A 15,730-nucleotide genomic window follows, 5' to 3' on the forward strand; every position below is an offset into this window, starting at 1 on the left:
GTTGTGTTGTTCCCGCCTTCCCTTTAGCGAAACGCGGCGTCCTAGCCCCCAGCCCTGAACAACTTTCTCCGTGAACTGATTCTTGCTGTTGCCAGAGTGCGCGGTCACCGCATCCCGACCGGAGAGAACTTGCTTTGCCCCCGCGGCGAAGAAGGCGGGGTCGCAGCGGGACGAACCGGGATAGAAAGCTTGGTCCGCCGCAGCCCCTTCCGGCGCCCTAGGACGCCCACCTCAGCCCTGGAGGCTTTGCGCTGCCCTCGGGGGGCGAGCGGAGGGGCGGGGCGGCCGCGGGCGCCCAGCGCCCCCTCTCGGAGCGCGCGTTCGTGCGCTCGCGCGCCCGGTCGGCCCGCCCCGGCCCGCAGCGCCCCCGCCCCCTCGGGCGCTCCGTAGCCGTGACGTGCGCGCGCTGGGGCCGGGGACTCGGCGGGGCGCCGGCCGGCGGGCGGAGACGGACCCGGGATCTGTCCGAGCAGGAAGCGAGCCGGAGCCCGGTCGCCGCCGCCGCCCTGTCGCCGCCACCGCGACTCTGAGCTCGTTCACGTCGTCGGCCTTTTCGCTCAACTTCATCACCTCCCACCCCGCCCTTCACCTCACCGGCCACAGGTAGCCTCGCCGCCGCGCACCTGCCTTCGCGTCCGCACCGGTGAGTGACCCTGAGCCCCTGCTTCGGGGCGTCAGCGTCAGGGCCTCGCTTCCCCTGGCGGGCCCTGCTTCGGGGCCTCCTCGGGCAGCCCGGGGAACGACGGCTGGTTTCACCTCCCGAGGACGCTTGTGGGTGAAGCAGGTGATGGGTGGGCCCGGGCGGCGGCGGCGGCGGCGACTCACAGTAGTGCCAGGGCTGGTTCTCATTTCCACAGGACAATGAGAGTCTCCTTTCATGGGTTTATCGTCACCAAGATACCTTTGTGTATCTTCTCTAGCTCCCAGGTAGAAGCAGGGCACTCAGGTGTCCCATTCTGACTTGGACACTCCGTGATAATTTTCTTTTAAGTCAACAAGCTTAAAATCCAGTGTAGGAATGGAGCCGTTTGTTCCGAGATACGAGGATCAGGTGCCAGCCAATATTAAATTAATACTTTAACCAGGTAGGAGACCAGGTTGGGACTGTCTAAAGCTGTGGTTTTAGTTTTTAAGTTGTCCAGTATTTTGAGTATGTTAATTTATGCGTACTACTGAGCAAGAGTTTTTTTATATTTGTTAATGTTCAAAAGCCCCTTAAAACCATTAAAATGCTCAAAATCTGGGATTTTAAGTAGGAAATAATTCGGTAGGGTTGTTACTAGAACACCCGTGTCAGAAATACTGTTTCTATACAATTTAAGAAAACAAGTGACACTTTTTCTGGTATAAAGTTGCGGTGGAGGAATGCTTGTATCCTAATCTACAGATATTAGTGAACAACTAGGAACACTATTTCAACTTCACAGATTGCTGTACATGCTAAATAAAAATTTCATTTGGTGTTACGCTCTGGTGGTGTAGATCCAATGTATCTAAATATAGTCAGGGTTTGAGAGTTTTAAAAATTCTTAAGATTCAGTTGACACTGTTCACACCGTCAAATGTGAATCTTGAACTTGGGCTGGTAATGGTCACGGTACAAAGGTTGGCAGCAAAACGGCATATCTGTACAAATTAACTAAACTTCATGGGTATCTTGGGCTGTGGTTTTACAATTGGAAATTGTTTAGTGAAAAAATTACATTGGTGTTTTTTATCATTAATTTTAGAAACGTTACAAATTGGGCTGTAGCCAGAGCTTGAAACAATGCAACCGTTCAAAATAACTCATTGACTTTTAAATATCCAGCTCATTTGGAGTATTTTAAGTTGTGCAGAATTAGATGCACAGTGGTAAACAGAAGTCATTTTGGTCTTAAGCAGATTTGCCCATTGTGTTTGTATGTTCTGTGTGACATACTATTTATTGTTCTCCCAGTTTGAGTTACATTTTTGTTTTCCAAAACTAAGTTTTAAAAAGGGAGTAACAGAAATGATGAATGACTTTAAGAAAAGATGATCATGATTAAAAACTCTAAATATATACTGTATAAAACTATAATATACATATATTATTCATTAGTGCCCAGAAATGTGAGCAAGAAAAATGTAATGAACTATAGCAGTATTTAATGTAAATTAATGCAGGGTATTAAAAACAGATCACAAATCATAACCCATGGGGCTCATTTGAAGTGGATTTTTTTCCCTCTGTTTATGTTTATATGATCGAGTTTTAAAATAACAGTGGGCAGGAAATCTGAGAGTGGCTGAAGGCTCTTTTCTCATCCTGTTGTGACTTTGCCTGGAGACTGTGGTGTATCATGTAGCCCATTGTTTAGATAACTGGGCTGTCTCTGGATTCTAAAGTACTGTTCCTTTTTCATAGAGTTTTAAGATTTTTGAGCATGTGAGGTTTGAATAAGTCTAAGTACCACAAACATAAAAAAAAAAATTAACCAATTTTCACCGTTGATCATTGAAGCTTTACTTTGGTATGTAAAATGTCAGTTTTAAAAAGATTTCTAACCTCTGAATATTTCATTTCTGTATATTAAAACATTTTCATCTGAAAAAGATATTACAGCTTTAATAAATCTCATACAGTTTGTGATCCCCTTAATGAGGCACTTTATAATAATTTGTGAACTGGCCGTTTAGTTGTATAAGATAGTCACCCATTTATTAAGCATCTGCCATAATCAGAACACAAACCGAGGGATTTGATTTACAAAATAATTTTCAAGGTTGGTGGTCTTGTCCTCTTACACATGAGGAAATTTAAGCTTAGAGGATTAAATATTTGTGCAAGGTCTTACAGCTTCAGAGGAACAAAGTCTTCATTCACACCTAAGTCTTCTGACCATGAAGCCCCTGTCCTTTCCATCAGACCTGGTTGCCTTGATCTCAGTTCATTTCGTAGACCATTCAGATAAACCTGCAGAACTGGTATTGTGTTAAAGAATGTAACTTGAAGAAAGCACACAGGAGTGCCAATGAGATAGGTCATGAATGTGGTTCTGGAACTAATGTTGAATTCTGTTTTGTCATTTTTAAGTTGACAACTTTGAACAGTAATGTGTTGCTTTATCATTTCCTTTTTTTTTTTTTTTTAAAGAGAGAGTATGTGAGTGAGTGGGAGAAGAGGGGCAGAGGGAGAGAGAGAGAGAATCTTAAACAGGCCCAGTGTGGAGCCTGACATGCAGCTCGATCCCATGATCGTGGGATTATGACCTGAGCCGAAATCAAGAGTCACTCAACCAGTGGAGCCACCCATGCACCCCACTTTATCATTTCTGATGTAAATTCTAGAATATTATACCTACTGTGCACTTTTTATTTTGATGGGTTCATAGGAATTAGAATTAATAACACTGGTTTTCATTGTCTATAAAATGAATAGTATAGTGTTCCTGTTTAGGATAAAACTTTATATTTTCTTCAAATGAGAAAGATCATTGCCCATAAATACAGTAGCTATCTTTCAGATATTAACTGTGTAATCCTGGTGTTGGGGGCTTGTTTTCAAATTATTATTAAATTGTCACCTGTACTATTAGGACGATTTTTTTATGGCCTGTGTTTATTTCAGGAATGTCCTTTAAACTATAACAGATATAAAGGACAAAAATGAGCACGCAAAGTCCATCTTTTGTAGCAAAGTAGGAGTCCTTTCAACAGAAGAATGTAGTTGTATTTGGGTAAATGAGAAAGAAGAAAAATGGTAGGACAGCTGAGTTGAGTGACTGTATTTACAGATATTTCATTATTTGGTTTGAACTATTAGGAATTTTGCATGTCAAGGATACTGATATTCAACAGTAAATACAAAACCATCATCCAAGGGCTTAATATAAATTATTAATGGATGATCTGTAACACATCTCCGTGTGTGCGTGTGTGTGTGTGTGTGTGTGTGTGTGTGTGTAGATAATCAAGAACTAACATTAAATAAGCTTAAATTCGATTTTTGAGGCATTATATAATATTCAGAGGACCCAGGAAGTTTACCATTTAAAACAGTTATGCTTTTATTTGACAAATTTAGTGGACTATTCATTATTAATAATATTAAAATATAAGTGTTGGAATATTTTTGCATGTTTGGTTTTCAAAAATAAACTTAAAAAAAAAGTTTCATTCATTTTTGAAAGACAGAGAGAGACAGAGCACAAGCAGGGGTAGGGCGGAGAGAGAGGGGGACACAGAATCTGAAGCAGGCTCCAGGCTCTGAGCTGTGAGCACAGAGCCCGATGCGGGGCTCAAACTCCCGAACCGCAAGATGATGACCTGAGTCAAAGTCGGATGCTCAACCAACTGAGCCACCCAGGCGCCCCTAAACTTTTTTTCTTATTTAGTGTAAGAATGACCTGGTAGTTTGAGAAGTGACCACTAGTCCACCAAAAGTTCTCCCTGTAAATGCTGAAGCATAGAATGTAAAACTGGAAGAAAAAATCTGGGATCTTCAGAAATCTTGCTAGTGTTAAAGAGAAGGAAAGTCCTTTTCAATGCAGAAAGCATGACTCCAGTGAAACCACAATATTGAAGTACATTCTTTGGGTGATATTCACATAGGTGAATATTTATATCTAGGCTGAGTAATGTGCACAAAGGAAGGCGGTGCTTTTGAGAAAACCACAGGCATCTTTTATATAAGTTACGTCACTTGTTATTTTATTTGAAAGTAACCTGCTACTTAACCTTTACAAGGTATGGTATTGCATATAGCAGAATTTTAAAATTTCTCTTATATGTGAATGAATATCTTTTTTTTTTTTTAATCTTTATTTATTTTTGAGAGAGAGAGATGGAGTGTGAGTGGGGGAGGAACACACAGAGAGGGAGACACAGAATCCAAAGCAGGCTCCAGGCTCTGAACTGTCAGCACAGAGCCCAATGCGGGGCCTGAACTTACAAACCCGTGAGTTCATGACCTAAGCCAAAGTCAGATGTCTAACCAACTGAGCCACCCAGGCACCCCTGGATGAACATCTTTTTCAACAAATATTTACTGAGGGCCTAGTATATTTGAAACCTGGCTAGGCAGAAACTGGTTCTTCTGCGTACTGGCAGATCTTTGGGTCTAGCAAATACAAAGAGTGGCAGAGACATAAAAAGAAAGATAAATAGAAACATCCATTTAAAATCTGTTGAAGTTTATATCAAATTTAACAACTTACATTTGTATGGCACTTTATTGTTTTGGAAATCATTTTGTGTACATTTGGTCCTTAAAACTACTTGTTGAAGTAGATATGATAAACTTACTCCTACTCTGCAGATGAGAAAGTGGGGACAAAAAAATTAAGCACTTGTTGAAGGATACATAGGTGGCTGCCTAGAAGAATAGCTGAGAATGGAACTTCTGTCTGTGTATTCCCATAGTAGATCACAGTTCTCTTATCTCTTAGGTGTTAGTTGGTGTCAACCTCTTAGCGGTGACTTCATTTTGTGGCTTCAGTTTGAATGGTTCCAGAAATTCTGAGAAGTCAGCATCACTAAAGTGATAATTGTTAAATGGTTACTAGATTTGTTTTTTTTTTTTCTTCATATAAAGCAGGAGATGAACATGATGCATTATTATGGAACTACTTTAACATTTTTAGTAGATTAATGGAGCTGAGGTTAGTATATGTGCTGCCGAAGCAAGCACATGGAGCTGAGGTTAGTAATTAACTTTTCTAGTTGGAGAGTTTTTAAAGGACACACATCTGTTTTTTTTTTTTTTTTTTTTTTTTGGATTTTGCTTGTTTTTATTATTTATTTTTGGGACAGAGAGAGACAGAGCATGAACGGGGGAGGGGCAGAGAGAGAGGGAGACACAGAATCGGAAACAGGCTCCAGGCTCTGAGCCATCAGCCCAGAGCCCGACGCGGGGCTCGAACTCACGGACCGCGAGATCGTGACCTGGCTGAAGTCGGACGCTCAACCGACTGCGCCACCCAGGCGCCCCCACACATCTGTTTTAAGAAAGGAAGGAGAGTTCTATGGTAAGGCCAGCTTCAGATGCAGCAGCAGCTTGGGTGGCTTTGGTGAGGAAGTGTGAGAGTTCCAACTTTCTTCCGGGCCTGAGAGATTTTTCGTGGGGAGGGTCACAGTGTCAGAGAAAAAGCAGCTTGTAGGCTTGGGTCTCTTGGAGGAGGATGAGGAGTTCAAGGAGTTCCCTGCGGAAGAGTGGGCTGGTTTAGGTGAAGACGAAGATCCAGATGCACATGTCTCGGAGGATAATTGGGATGATGACAGTGTAGAGGATGACTTCTCCAATCAGTTACAACCTGAACTAGACAAACATGGTTATAAGATGGAGACCTTATAGCATCCAGAAGTGTTGAAGCAACCTAAACTTGAACCGTCTACTAATTCTAGGACACAGAACCCAGGATGGAACACTTACAAAAATATGTTTATTTCATTACCTGCTTGGATTTTTGTGTGTGTTTGTATCACATCTTAAAAAAAAAAGGAGAAAAATATTCTGGGGGAATTTTGAAAATAACTTTTATTACTTGCCACATTGATACTGGTTTGATAATTATGCTTGTTTTTTGTAAAGATTCACTAATGAGCTAAGGTGTGTCTGCATTGGTACCTTTATGCCTTCGTTCACTTAACAGATATTTGAGTGTCTGCAATGAGCCAGGCACTGTTCTAAGTGTTGGTGATACAGTGATAAATTAACACCAAGTCCCTGTGCTGAGTGACATTTTATCGTTGTTTTGAATTAAGTTAATTATAGACTCTTCATACTAGTGTGTAATCAACGGGCCTGACCCTAAAGTTGGGAAATAGTTGTCAAGTAGTACAATCTGATGGCTACTCAAAGACTCATTTACTCTGAAATATTTTATGCCTGGCATTGTAACACTGAGTTATAACACTGTTACCCGTCTACTCCTGATAAGTAAGCATATGTTCCATTTTTTATCTCAGTCTCAGGAAACAAAGCTGGGAGAAAATAAATGGGACCTACGATTGATATGTTGGACTAGCAGCTATTGTTTATTGAGTTGTTGCTGTTGCTATGTGTTAGAGAGATACTATGTCAAGCAAGTACTTTATGTACATTGTCTCAGCTAATCACTATGTTACTTTAGTGCGCTTGGTATTATGACCCATAATTTATAGACTGGGAAACTGAGGCACAGAGATGTTAAATTTACTCAGGCTCACAGTCAGTACTTGGTGGAAATGGAGTTTGGAGATACTTAGCATGCAGTAGGTAAGAGTAGAAAGAGTGCTGATATATACACAGATTTGTGATGTTCTACCACAGATTTGTGATAGCATACCATGTAAGTGGAAGGCCTTGGTGAGTGAGGAGGGATGGGGAGTCAGGAGAGCTTGTTGTGGGGAGGGAGTGGACAGGGAGGATTATTGCTTGTCTAACTGCTTGGCCTTTAGGCTTAATCCTTTTTGTGACAGTCCTGAGGCTCCAGAGTTGCATTTAGGTACAAGTACTAGCTTGTCCAGTGTATAGGTAAGAGGGACTGGCAGACCAGAGGTGATCCTGGTTTTACCGGTCATTGCTTTGGCCAGATTACTTAGTTTCTCTGGGTTTCAGTTTTCTTATCTGTAAAATGGGGGCAATATTACCTACCTGGTGTGGTTCTTGTGAGAACCAAATTAGATAATAATACATGTGAAACATATCTCACAGTTGTATATAATTAGTGTGCATTATTATTGTGACTGTGCTTTAAAAATTTTTTTGTTTGGCAATTTTTTTTTTTTAACGTTTATTCATTTTTGAGAGACAGAGAGTGAGCAGGGGTGGGGTAGAGAGAGACGGAGACACAGCATCTGAAGCAGGCTCCAGGCTCCAGGCTGTCAGCACAGAGCCCAACGCGGGGCTCGAACCCATGAACTGCAAGATCATCACCTGAGCCCAAGTCAGATGCTTAACTGACTGAACCACCCAGGCGCCCCTGTTTGACAATATTTAATGTGAAATATTCAGTCAAAGAGAAAAAAAATGTATTGGAGATTTGGGTGGAATCTTGAAGTTGGCCAGTTTTAAGAAGTTCTGAAATTTAGGTGTGCATCAGAATTACCTGGGAACTGGTAGAAACACTTGTCAGGAAGGTGTGGGTGGAACCTGGGCTTAGCATTTTGACATATTTCTTCGTTGAATTTACTTGTACACCAAAATTTGAGAACCACTGGTTTAAAACTTTTCTTCATCTTGTGCTTAGGGAGGGCTTTAACAATAACAACAAAAAAATTGTTTGGATTAACCAGACAGTGTATGGTATAAGGAAGTGAAATATCAGTTACCAGAATCCCTTCATCGATTTTTTTTTTTCCCTGTTAAGCTTATTTGCGGCCTATAGGCATTTATCTTGGGAGGACAGTGCAGTGTTGAATTTCACACCTAAATTTAATTGCAATGAGTTTTTCAGCTTTTACCCAGTTTCATTTGGAAGTGAGCTGATTATATTTAATTTTAAACAATTATAGAAATAACAATATTACAAATAAGTAGTACTTATTTGTATTAAGACCTTGTTATATCTTAAGACCTTGTTAAACTTTTAAAATTGGATTTCTTTAGATAATGTGCTATTTTGGACTAACCAGACTTGGTATTGTTAACTGCATCAGGCAAGCTCCTAGCAGGAAAGAGATTTTATCCTTGATGGTACAAAAGAACAGATTACCGAGGTTAGAGAACAAACAAGAAGTGGAGGGGGGTTGGTGGGGTGGGGTGGGGGTGCTTGAAAGAAGCACTCAGGGGATACCAATGGTGAGAAGCCCTTAATTCTCCAGAGATTACCAGAGCTGAGAGTTGAGAGCAGGAATTGTGGAGGAGGGCCCCAGGGAACTGTGGCTTTTAAGGCAGGCCTGACTGGCAGGGAGGGAGGGAGGGGAAGTTCCTGACCTCTCCTCCCTCTTTTGGGTCTTGTTCATTGGCTTGCATTGCTTGAACCCAGCTGGGGAGCCTAGGTGGTGATCTCTGTAGGCTCATCCTCCCAGGGCTGGAACAGAGCAAAGGAGGGATTGTGGGTTTGTTGCAGCAAGTGGAGAATAAATAAGGCATTGATTAGAACCTTTGGGAATTTGTAGCATTTCCTTGGTACAATTTAAATAACTTTGAGAGTTGTGATACATCTCAAAAATACTTGAGACTACCTGTCTTATACATGCTTAGAAAATAGTTCATTCACTTTCTCATTTAATTGGACAGTTATTTTAGGAGGGTTTATTTTTATTTTAAAGTAATATCTATGCCCACCATAAGGCTTGAACTCACCATCCAGAGATCAAGAGTCGCATGCTGTATCGACTGAGCCAGCCAGGCTCCCCTTAGGAACTTTTGATGATCCATATAACCCAATGAGAAACATAACCTAGGTCCATTGGCATAAAATCCTTTTATTAATATATTGTTGTGCTTTAATGAGGTTTCTGAAATTAGGTGGTCTTGGTTTGGTAGAGTAAATGTTTTTCATAGAAAATTACTTTAAAAAATTTTTATTTATTTTGGGAAAGTATGCATGAGTGGCGGAGGGGTAGAAAGAGAGGGAGAGAGAGAATCCCAAGCAGTCTCTGTCAGCGCAGGGCTCATGGACTCATGAACTCATGAGATCATGACCTGAGCTAAAATCAAGAGTCAGATGGTTAACTGACTGAGCCACCCACATGCCCCTGAAAAAAATCTTTTAATGACTAAGTTAAAAGAAATTAAAAAAAATTTTTTTTTTTTGTCAAGAAGAGGGCTTTGCCTTATGGAACTTTTACCTCCTGTTCACCTGAACTCTTGATAGCAAAAAGACCAGAACACATGCATAATGTAGTAACAGTTCAAAGAAGTAAGGCTGTTGTGAAATAATTGTCCTTCCTCCCCAAGTCCTTTTAAAGACACTTTAAATTTCTGTATACATCTGTTGCAGTTTGGGGTTACTCAACTGTCTTTTGTTAATGCTAGTTTTACCTAGTTAACCTGAATTCTGGGTACAAGTTTAAATCCATGTCTTTTATTTTGGACAAATTCATGAGGATTACTAAAACGGGTTTCTCTTCTTAAAGAGATGGTATGAAGGTCCCTAGTATATGAGCAGTACTGCCCACCAAAAACAATTAGATTATATTTATATTTTCTTTCTACTTTTGAAGGTTTCAGGGAAAAGAAGTACAAGATTTTACTCAGATTAAACAAATCTTGTGAGACATCTGCACATTACTTGAGACTACTTGTTTCAAGTACAGTTAGACTGGGTCTTGTTCACAGCCTCCAGAAAAGGAACAACTAACCGTATAGTCTAGGACTGAGCAAATTAATCAAATAAGAAACACCTGGCTATGAGACTTTAAATAAAGGATACTTCCGGGTGTAATTATATAATTGGGTCTTTTTTTTTTTTTTAGAAACAAATATGTTTATAAGCTTGTCTTAAAAGCATATGGTACAAAGAAATAAAACAGGTTTGGAGTAAATCATAGAGTACCTGTGCTTGAAATGGTACATTTAGGTATCTTCTCTGTGAGTGGGCTTTTTTTTTTGTCTTTTTTGAAAAAGAGAAATTTCAGACTTTTTTGGGATCTTCTAAAAACATAGTGTTTATTTTGATTTGGGCTGATAGAATTAGTATCCCAAAGGGGAGAATTGAGGCTGTTGGTTTTTCCATGTTGTGCTCTTTGAATTTCCTTGATTTGAGGATTGAGTTATTCCAGAGAGAACTTTTCTCCAGTTCCTTGTTATTTTTTTCTAAAATTAGATGAAACAACTGTGTTTTGGTTTGTGGGCATGATTTGCTGTTTGTTATCCTTTTGGTATTTTGAGGAAGAACAAAGTGTATTCATGTGTATGTGTTTTGAGGAGGAATGTATTAGGTCTCTGCTCTTCCTGTCCATCATTATTGGCTTGAAGATGAGAGTAGATGATTTTATGTATCTTTTAATCCTTTTGCTTGAGGTTTCAAACAAAACTATATCTTGTGTTGGCCATCGAGATGATGGAGAAAACAGATGAGTGCTTAGTGTAGAACTAGTCACTGGGTGTTCCATGGCAAATTGAGAAGGTGGGGAGGGCAAGGAAGATGGGAATTGCCTGGGTTTGAGCATATGACAGATTTCACTATAGATGTTTTAGAGCCCAGAAAAAAATATGTCAGTCAGAATTTTGCATCTCATAGGTAACATTCTACTGATAAGTTTGCCTTTTTTTTTTTTTTTTTTTTTTTTAAGAGAGAGAGAGAGCACGAGCCAGGGAGAGCCATACAGGGGAAGGGGGGGGGGGGGGGAGAGAAAGAGAGAGAGAAAGAGAAAGAGAGAAAGAGAATATCCCAAGCTGACTCCATACTCAGTGTGGAGCTTGATGTGGGCTCCATCCAGCACCCTGGGATGATGACCTGAGCTGATACCAAGAGTTGGCTGTTTAACTGATTGAGCCACCCAGGTGCCCTCCACCTTTACAGTTTTTAAATCCTTTCACTGCCCATTTTGATTACATACTTCATGAATTTGCTTTAAACAAATGTATTCCTGTAAAGCTTTGTGTAAGTTAAATAAAGAATTGAACTGTAATTTCATATTATCCTGGGAAAGTTTCTTATTTATGTAAAGTATTCCATTAGTGATTTCTTTTGTAAGGGGAAGAATCCTTTTTTCAACAAATGATTGTTTTTTAGATTGTACTAATATATGTGGATATTTCGCATATTATTGTTGTATAAACATAGGTCTGGCTAAATACACATTTCATATAAATATGCTTAAATTAAATTTGGTCTCATATTGTGTTTGATATTACCAATAAAAAGGGATTGGGTAATAGAGATTTTTCTTAAATAAATGCTGTTTCTTGGATTTGTACTAAAATGTCCTTTGGTAGGCTTATCTACTAAGAATAATATTCTTTTAAGCAGTAGATTGAGGTTCAGTATATAATGTAATAGTAAATTCTTTTTTTTTTTGTAAATTCTTTGTGTGTCATAAAATTTATTAGGTAAATGATAGTATTCTGCTTTAATGCTAAAATCAGTGTTTTGTGTGGCCTGAAGTAAATGGTCTGAAAATAACAGTTAAATTTAGAGAGATAGTTTTTTTAAAAAATTATTGTAGTTGAAAAGCAGACAAACTGTTGTTTGGAAAACATACTTTCATGTAGCTCTGGATAAAATATTTATTTCCTGTACCTAATACCATGCTAATGAGGCCATGAACCCAGATTCATTGTAATCTGTGTTCTGTCCCTAAACACTCAACAGAGACTACTCTGTAACCTAGTAATTAATAGATCCAGTGGCCTCATTTTGGTCATTATTCTTTTCCAACTTCTTCAGCTATTGACCAACTAATCCTCCTTGAATTTTTTTCTCTTAGCTTCTGTGGTCATGCCCTCTGTGAAGACTCTGACTTTTCCTATTTTGTTTTTACTGCTTAATTTTCTCTGCCTGTGCCTTTACTGTTTGTGTCCAATAAACTCCCAAATGGGAGTCCCATATTAAACTCTACTCACTCTGTTCTTTTTTTTTAATTATTATTTTTTATAATCTTTATTTTTGAGAGAGAGAGACAGAGTGTGAGCGAGTGGGGGAGGAACAGAGAGAGAGGGAGACACAGAACCCAAAGCAGGCTCCCGGCTCTGAGCTGTCAGCACAGAGCCCGATGCGGGGCCCAGACCCACGAACCGTGAGATCACGACCTGAACTGAAGTCGGACGCTCAACTGACTGCGCCACACAGACACCCCGTTCTTATTTTTGATAATTATATTAATCCCGTGGTCTCAATTCTTATTTTTAGGGCAAATTTTCCCCGAATCTCTTTCTGTATCATTTTGACTAGCATTTCTGAACTGATGCTATACAAGACACCTCAAATTTTCATACTTCCCATCAAATCCACCTCCCCTGAGAAACTTGGATCTTCTGTTTCCCTTATGACAGTCCTATTACCTTGTTATTCCAGTTTAGGTCTTTAAAAATTTTTTTTTTAAATGTTAATGTTTGAGGGAGAGAGACAGACAGAGCACGAGCAGGGGAGGGGCAGAGTGAGAGGGAGACAACAGAAACCGAAGCAGACTCCAGACTCTGAGCTGTGAGTCTCAGGCACAGAGCCTGATGCAGGGTTCTAACTCACAAACCATGAGATCATGATCACTTACCCGGACTTAACCAACTGAGCACCCAGGCACCCCTGAAGTTCAGCACTTTAACTCACCCTTTCCCTCTTATCATAGTTGTTCACTTGCCAAACCCTGTTTTGCTTCTAGAAGGCCATCCTTCACTTTCTACTCCCTCTGACTGAATGCAAGCTTCATTACTTTTTCTTCCATACATGTCTCCCTGAATTTGGTCCTTTTCCTCAATGTACAGTCTGTCATGTGCATATCCATTACGGTTGTATTTCAAAGTAGAAATTTGATTGTAATAGTCTCTTGCTGAATAAGAGTCCCAGTTAGCCCTTTGTTAATACATTTTAGAGTCCAAACTTTTTATTGTGGGATTGAAGCCGTCCGTGGCCTAATCTCTTGGCTTACTGCAGCATTTGTCAAACTTCTGCCACTGTGCCAGTCTCTAGCCCCATTAGCCTATTTCCTAGACATGTCCTTATTCTCCCTCCTTTCTACTCTTGTTCAAACAGACCTTTGTCTGGAATGGATTGACCTTTAGTCAGTTTTACCTGTCTTTCATGACCTGTTTGAATTAAATCTTTCAAAACTGTTTTCCCAAATTTACTTTTTGGAATTATACCTCTATTATAATACTTACCAAAGGTTATATAATATATATGTGTCTTCTTTCATCCTCCCCTACTCTCAGTAGCGAATGTGAGCAGCCTAGCAAAAGATTTGGTAAAGTTTTATGTAGAATAGTGGATCTCAGGTTTTAGGACTCTTTAAAGATTCATAATTATTGAGGACTCTGTAAAGATTTTGTTATCTGTTTGGTTATAGCTGTCATTATTTACTGTGTTAGAAATTAAAATTTAGAAATTAAATTATTTAACCCATTTAAAAATAATATTTAATAAATACATGTTAACAGAAAATGACATTTTATGAAAAAGAACTATTTGCAGGGTACCTGGCTGGCTCAGTCGATAGAGCATCCTACTCTTGATCTTGGGGTTGTGGGTTTAAGCGCCATGTTGGTTGTAGAGATTACTTTAAAAAGTTAAAAAGAAATATAACTGTTTTCCAAAACAAAAATTTGTGAAAAAGGTGGCACTATTTTATATTTTTTATAAATCTCTATAATGTCTAATTTAATAGATGATAACTGGATTCAGTTTTTGCTGCATTATGTTGTTTTTGGTTGAACTGTTTATGAAGAAAATCTGGCCTCACCCAAATATATCCTTGGGAAAGGAAGTAGTAACATAACCTTTTTAGATAATTGTGTATATTCTTTGATCCTTCATCCAAACTAAGCAGGTGGTAATTTCTTAAAGTTTCAAAGTGGAATCTTAAACCCTACTAGTGAACTTTTGCACTCTGTTATATTACAATCTGTTGGTGTATTTTGCACTCTGAATGAATGAATCTTTTACCCATGCATGATTTTATAACCTGATGTATTGGTCATTTGAAACACACTGTCTTGCTGAATTATGTAGATCTTGTAATATCTTGTAATATCAAAAAAATTATATTTTGATTTTATCAGAAAAATTGTTTAACTATTTAAACTTGAACAGCATAAGCTATTATGTTCAAGGTGGTAGATACAAGTTTTCCAAGATTCTGCTTTTCACTTGAATTTTAATATTGTCAACAGATATTGTAAGTCTCTTTCCCTGAAATGACAGGCTTTACTCAAAAAACAAACAAAACCCAGGGCGCCTGGGTGACTCAGTCAGTTAAACATCCGACTCTTGATTTTGGTTCAGGTCATGATCTCATGGTTCATGGTATTGAGGTCTGCATCAGGCTCTGTGCTGACAGTTCAAAGCCTGCTTGGGATTCTTTCTCTCCCTCTCTCTCTCTCAAAATAAATAAACTTAAAACAACAATAACAAACCCACAGAAAACACAAAAATAAGCAAACAAAAACAAACAAAACCCCAAATTTGCCAAAAACCCAAGTTTGAATAACCAAGGTTAGTCAGTCTTACCAGTAACAATGGTATTCCATAAAAAAAAAAAAAAAAAAAAAACCCAAAAAACCAATTCCTGAAGATTACAACTCAGACGTTTGGACAAATAATTTTTCTTGAGGCAGCCATCATATTTTGTCTTACAGCAGAAATACTTTATGTGCAATTCCTATTTCATCATATAGAATGCTAAAAAGATGTATTTAGGATCAAGATGTACTAAAATTAATAAATTTTATTGCTTACAGGTATACCTAAGTGAAACCAGCATTCTTTTACTGGGGGGGCAGTGATCACTGTCCTGGTTCTGGCTAAAGTGGTAGTAGTTTTACTTATCATTGGTTCTGCATAATTGGGGTAAATGTAACTACATTGAAAAAGACAAGTCTCTTAGTATTATTATGAAAATAGTTTTGACCTTGTTGACTCTGTAACAGTCTCCGGGATCTTCAGGGGTCCATTGACTTGGAGAAATGCTGGTCTAGATAATTGTCTGCTTGGGTTGTGGAGGTGTTCAGGTTTCCTGTAGAGCAGACATGTAGAAGTCTAGAAAGTTAGAAATAGACATTACTCCGGAGTTAATTTAATTCCAATTCCTCATTAAGAAGTTGAGGAAACTGGGGCTCCTGGGTGGCTCCTGTGCTGACGGCTCAGAGCCTGGAGCCTGCATCATATTCTGTCTCCCTGTCTCT

The 15,730-nt window shown here is 39.2% G+C and overlaps 2 protein-coding genes across 10 annotated transcripts in view; both read left to right on the forward strand.

Annotated features, from left to right (window-relative positions):
* Positions 1-396: 396 nt before the first annotated feature.
* The window catches only part of MYO6 (myosin VI), a 146,629-nt gene continuing 131,295 nt past the window's right edge, over positions 397-15,730 (forward strand). For 6 of the 9 annotated variants that reach the window (XM_086707267.1, XM_086707269.1, XM_086707270.1 and 3 more), the window contains exon 1: positions 398-643. The gene's annotated coding sequence lies outside the window, so the exon portion shown is untranslated. Of the gene's footprint in view, positions 644-15,730 lie in introns of all 9 variants that reach the window. The other 3 variants (XM_086707265.1, XM_086707266.1, XM_086707272.1) reach the window with 2 other exon arrangements.
* LOC112862736 (SEM1 26S proteasome subunit) lies at positions 5,614-9,305 on the forward strand. Its single transcript, XM_086708396.1, has 2 exons — positions 5,614-5,664; positions 6,050-9,305. The coding sequence occupies exons 1-2, from the start codon at positions 5,614-5,616 to the stop codon at positions 6,314-6,316; spliced, it is 318 nt and encodes a 105-aa protein (XP_086564522.1). The 3' UTR covers positions 6,317-9,305.

The sequence above is a fragment of the Puma concolor genome, chromosome B2 (genome assembly GCF_028749965.1).
Source record: "Puma concolor isolate L17-30 chromosome B2, mPumCon1.1.hap2, whole genome shotgun sequence".
Lineage (NCBI taxonomy): Eukaryota > Metazoa > Chordata > Mammalia > Carnivora > Felidae > Puma > Puma concolor.

Bases quoted from the DNA above. Each gene is read 5' to 3' on its own strand.
- LOC112862736 (XM_086708396.1), top strand. From the start codon at position 5,614: ATGGAGCTGAGGTTAGTATATGTGCTGCCGAAGCAAGCACATGGAGCT. The intron at 5,665-6,049 runs GTTAGTAATTAA...GAAGTGTGAGAG, and splicing joins AGCAAGCACATGGAGCTGAG to TTCCAACTTTCTTCCGGGCC.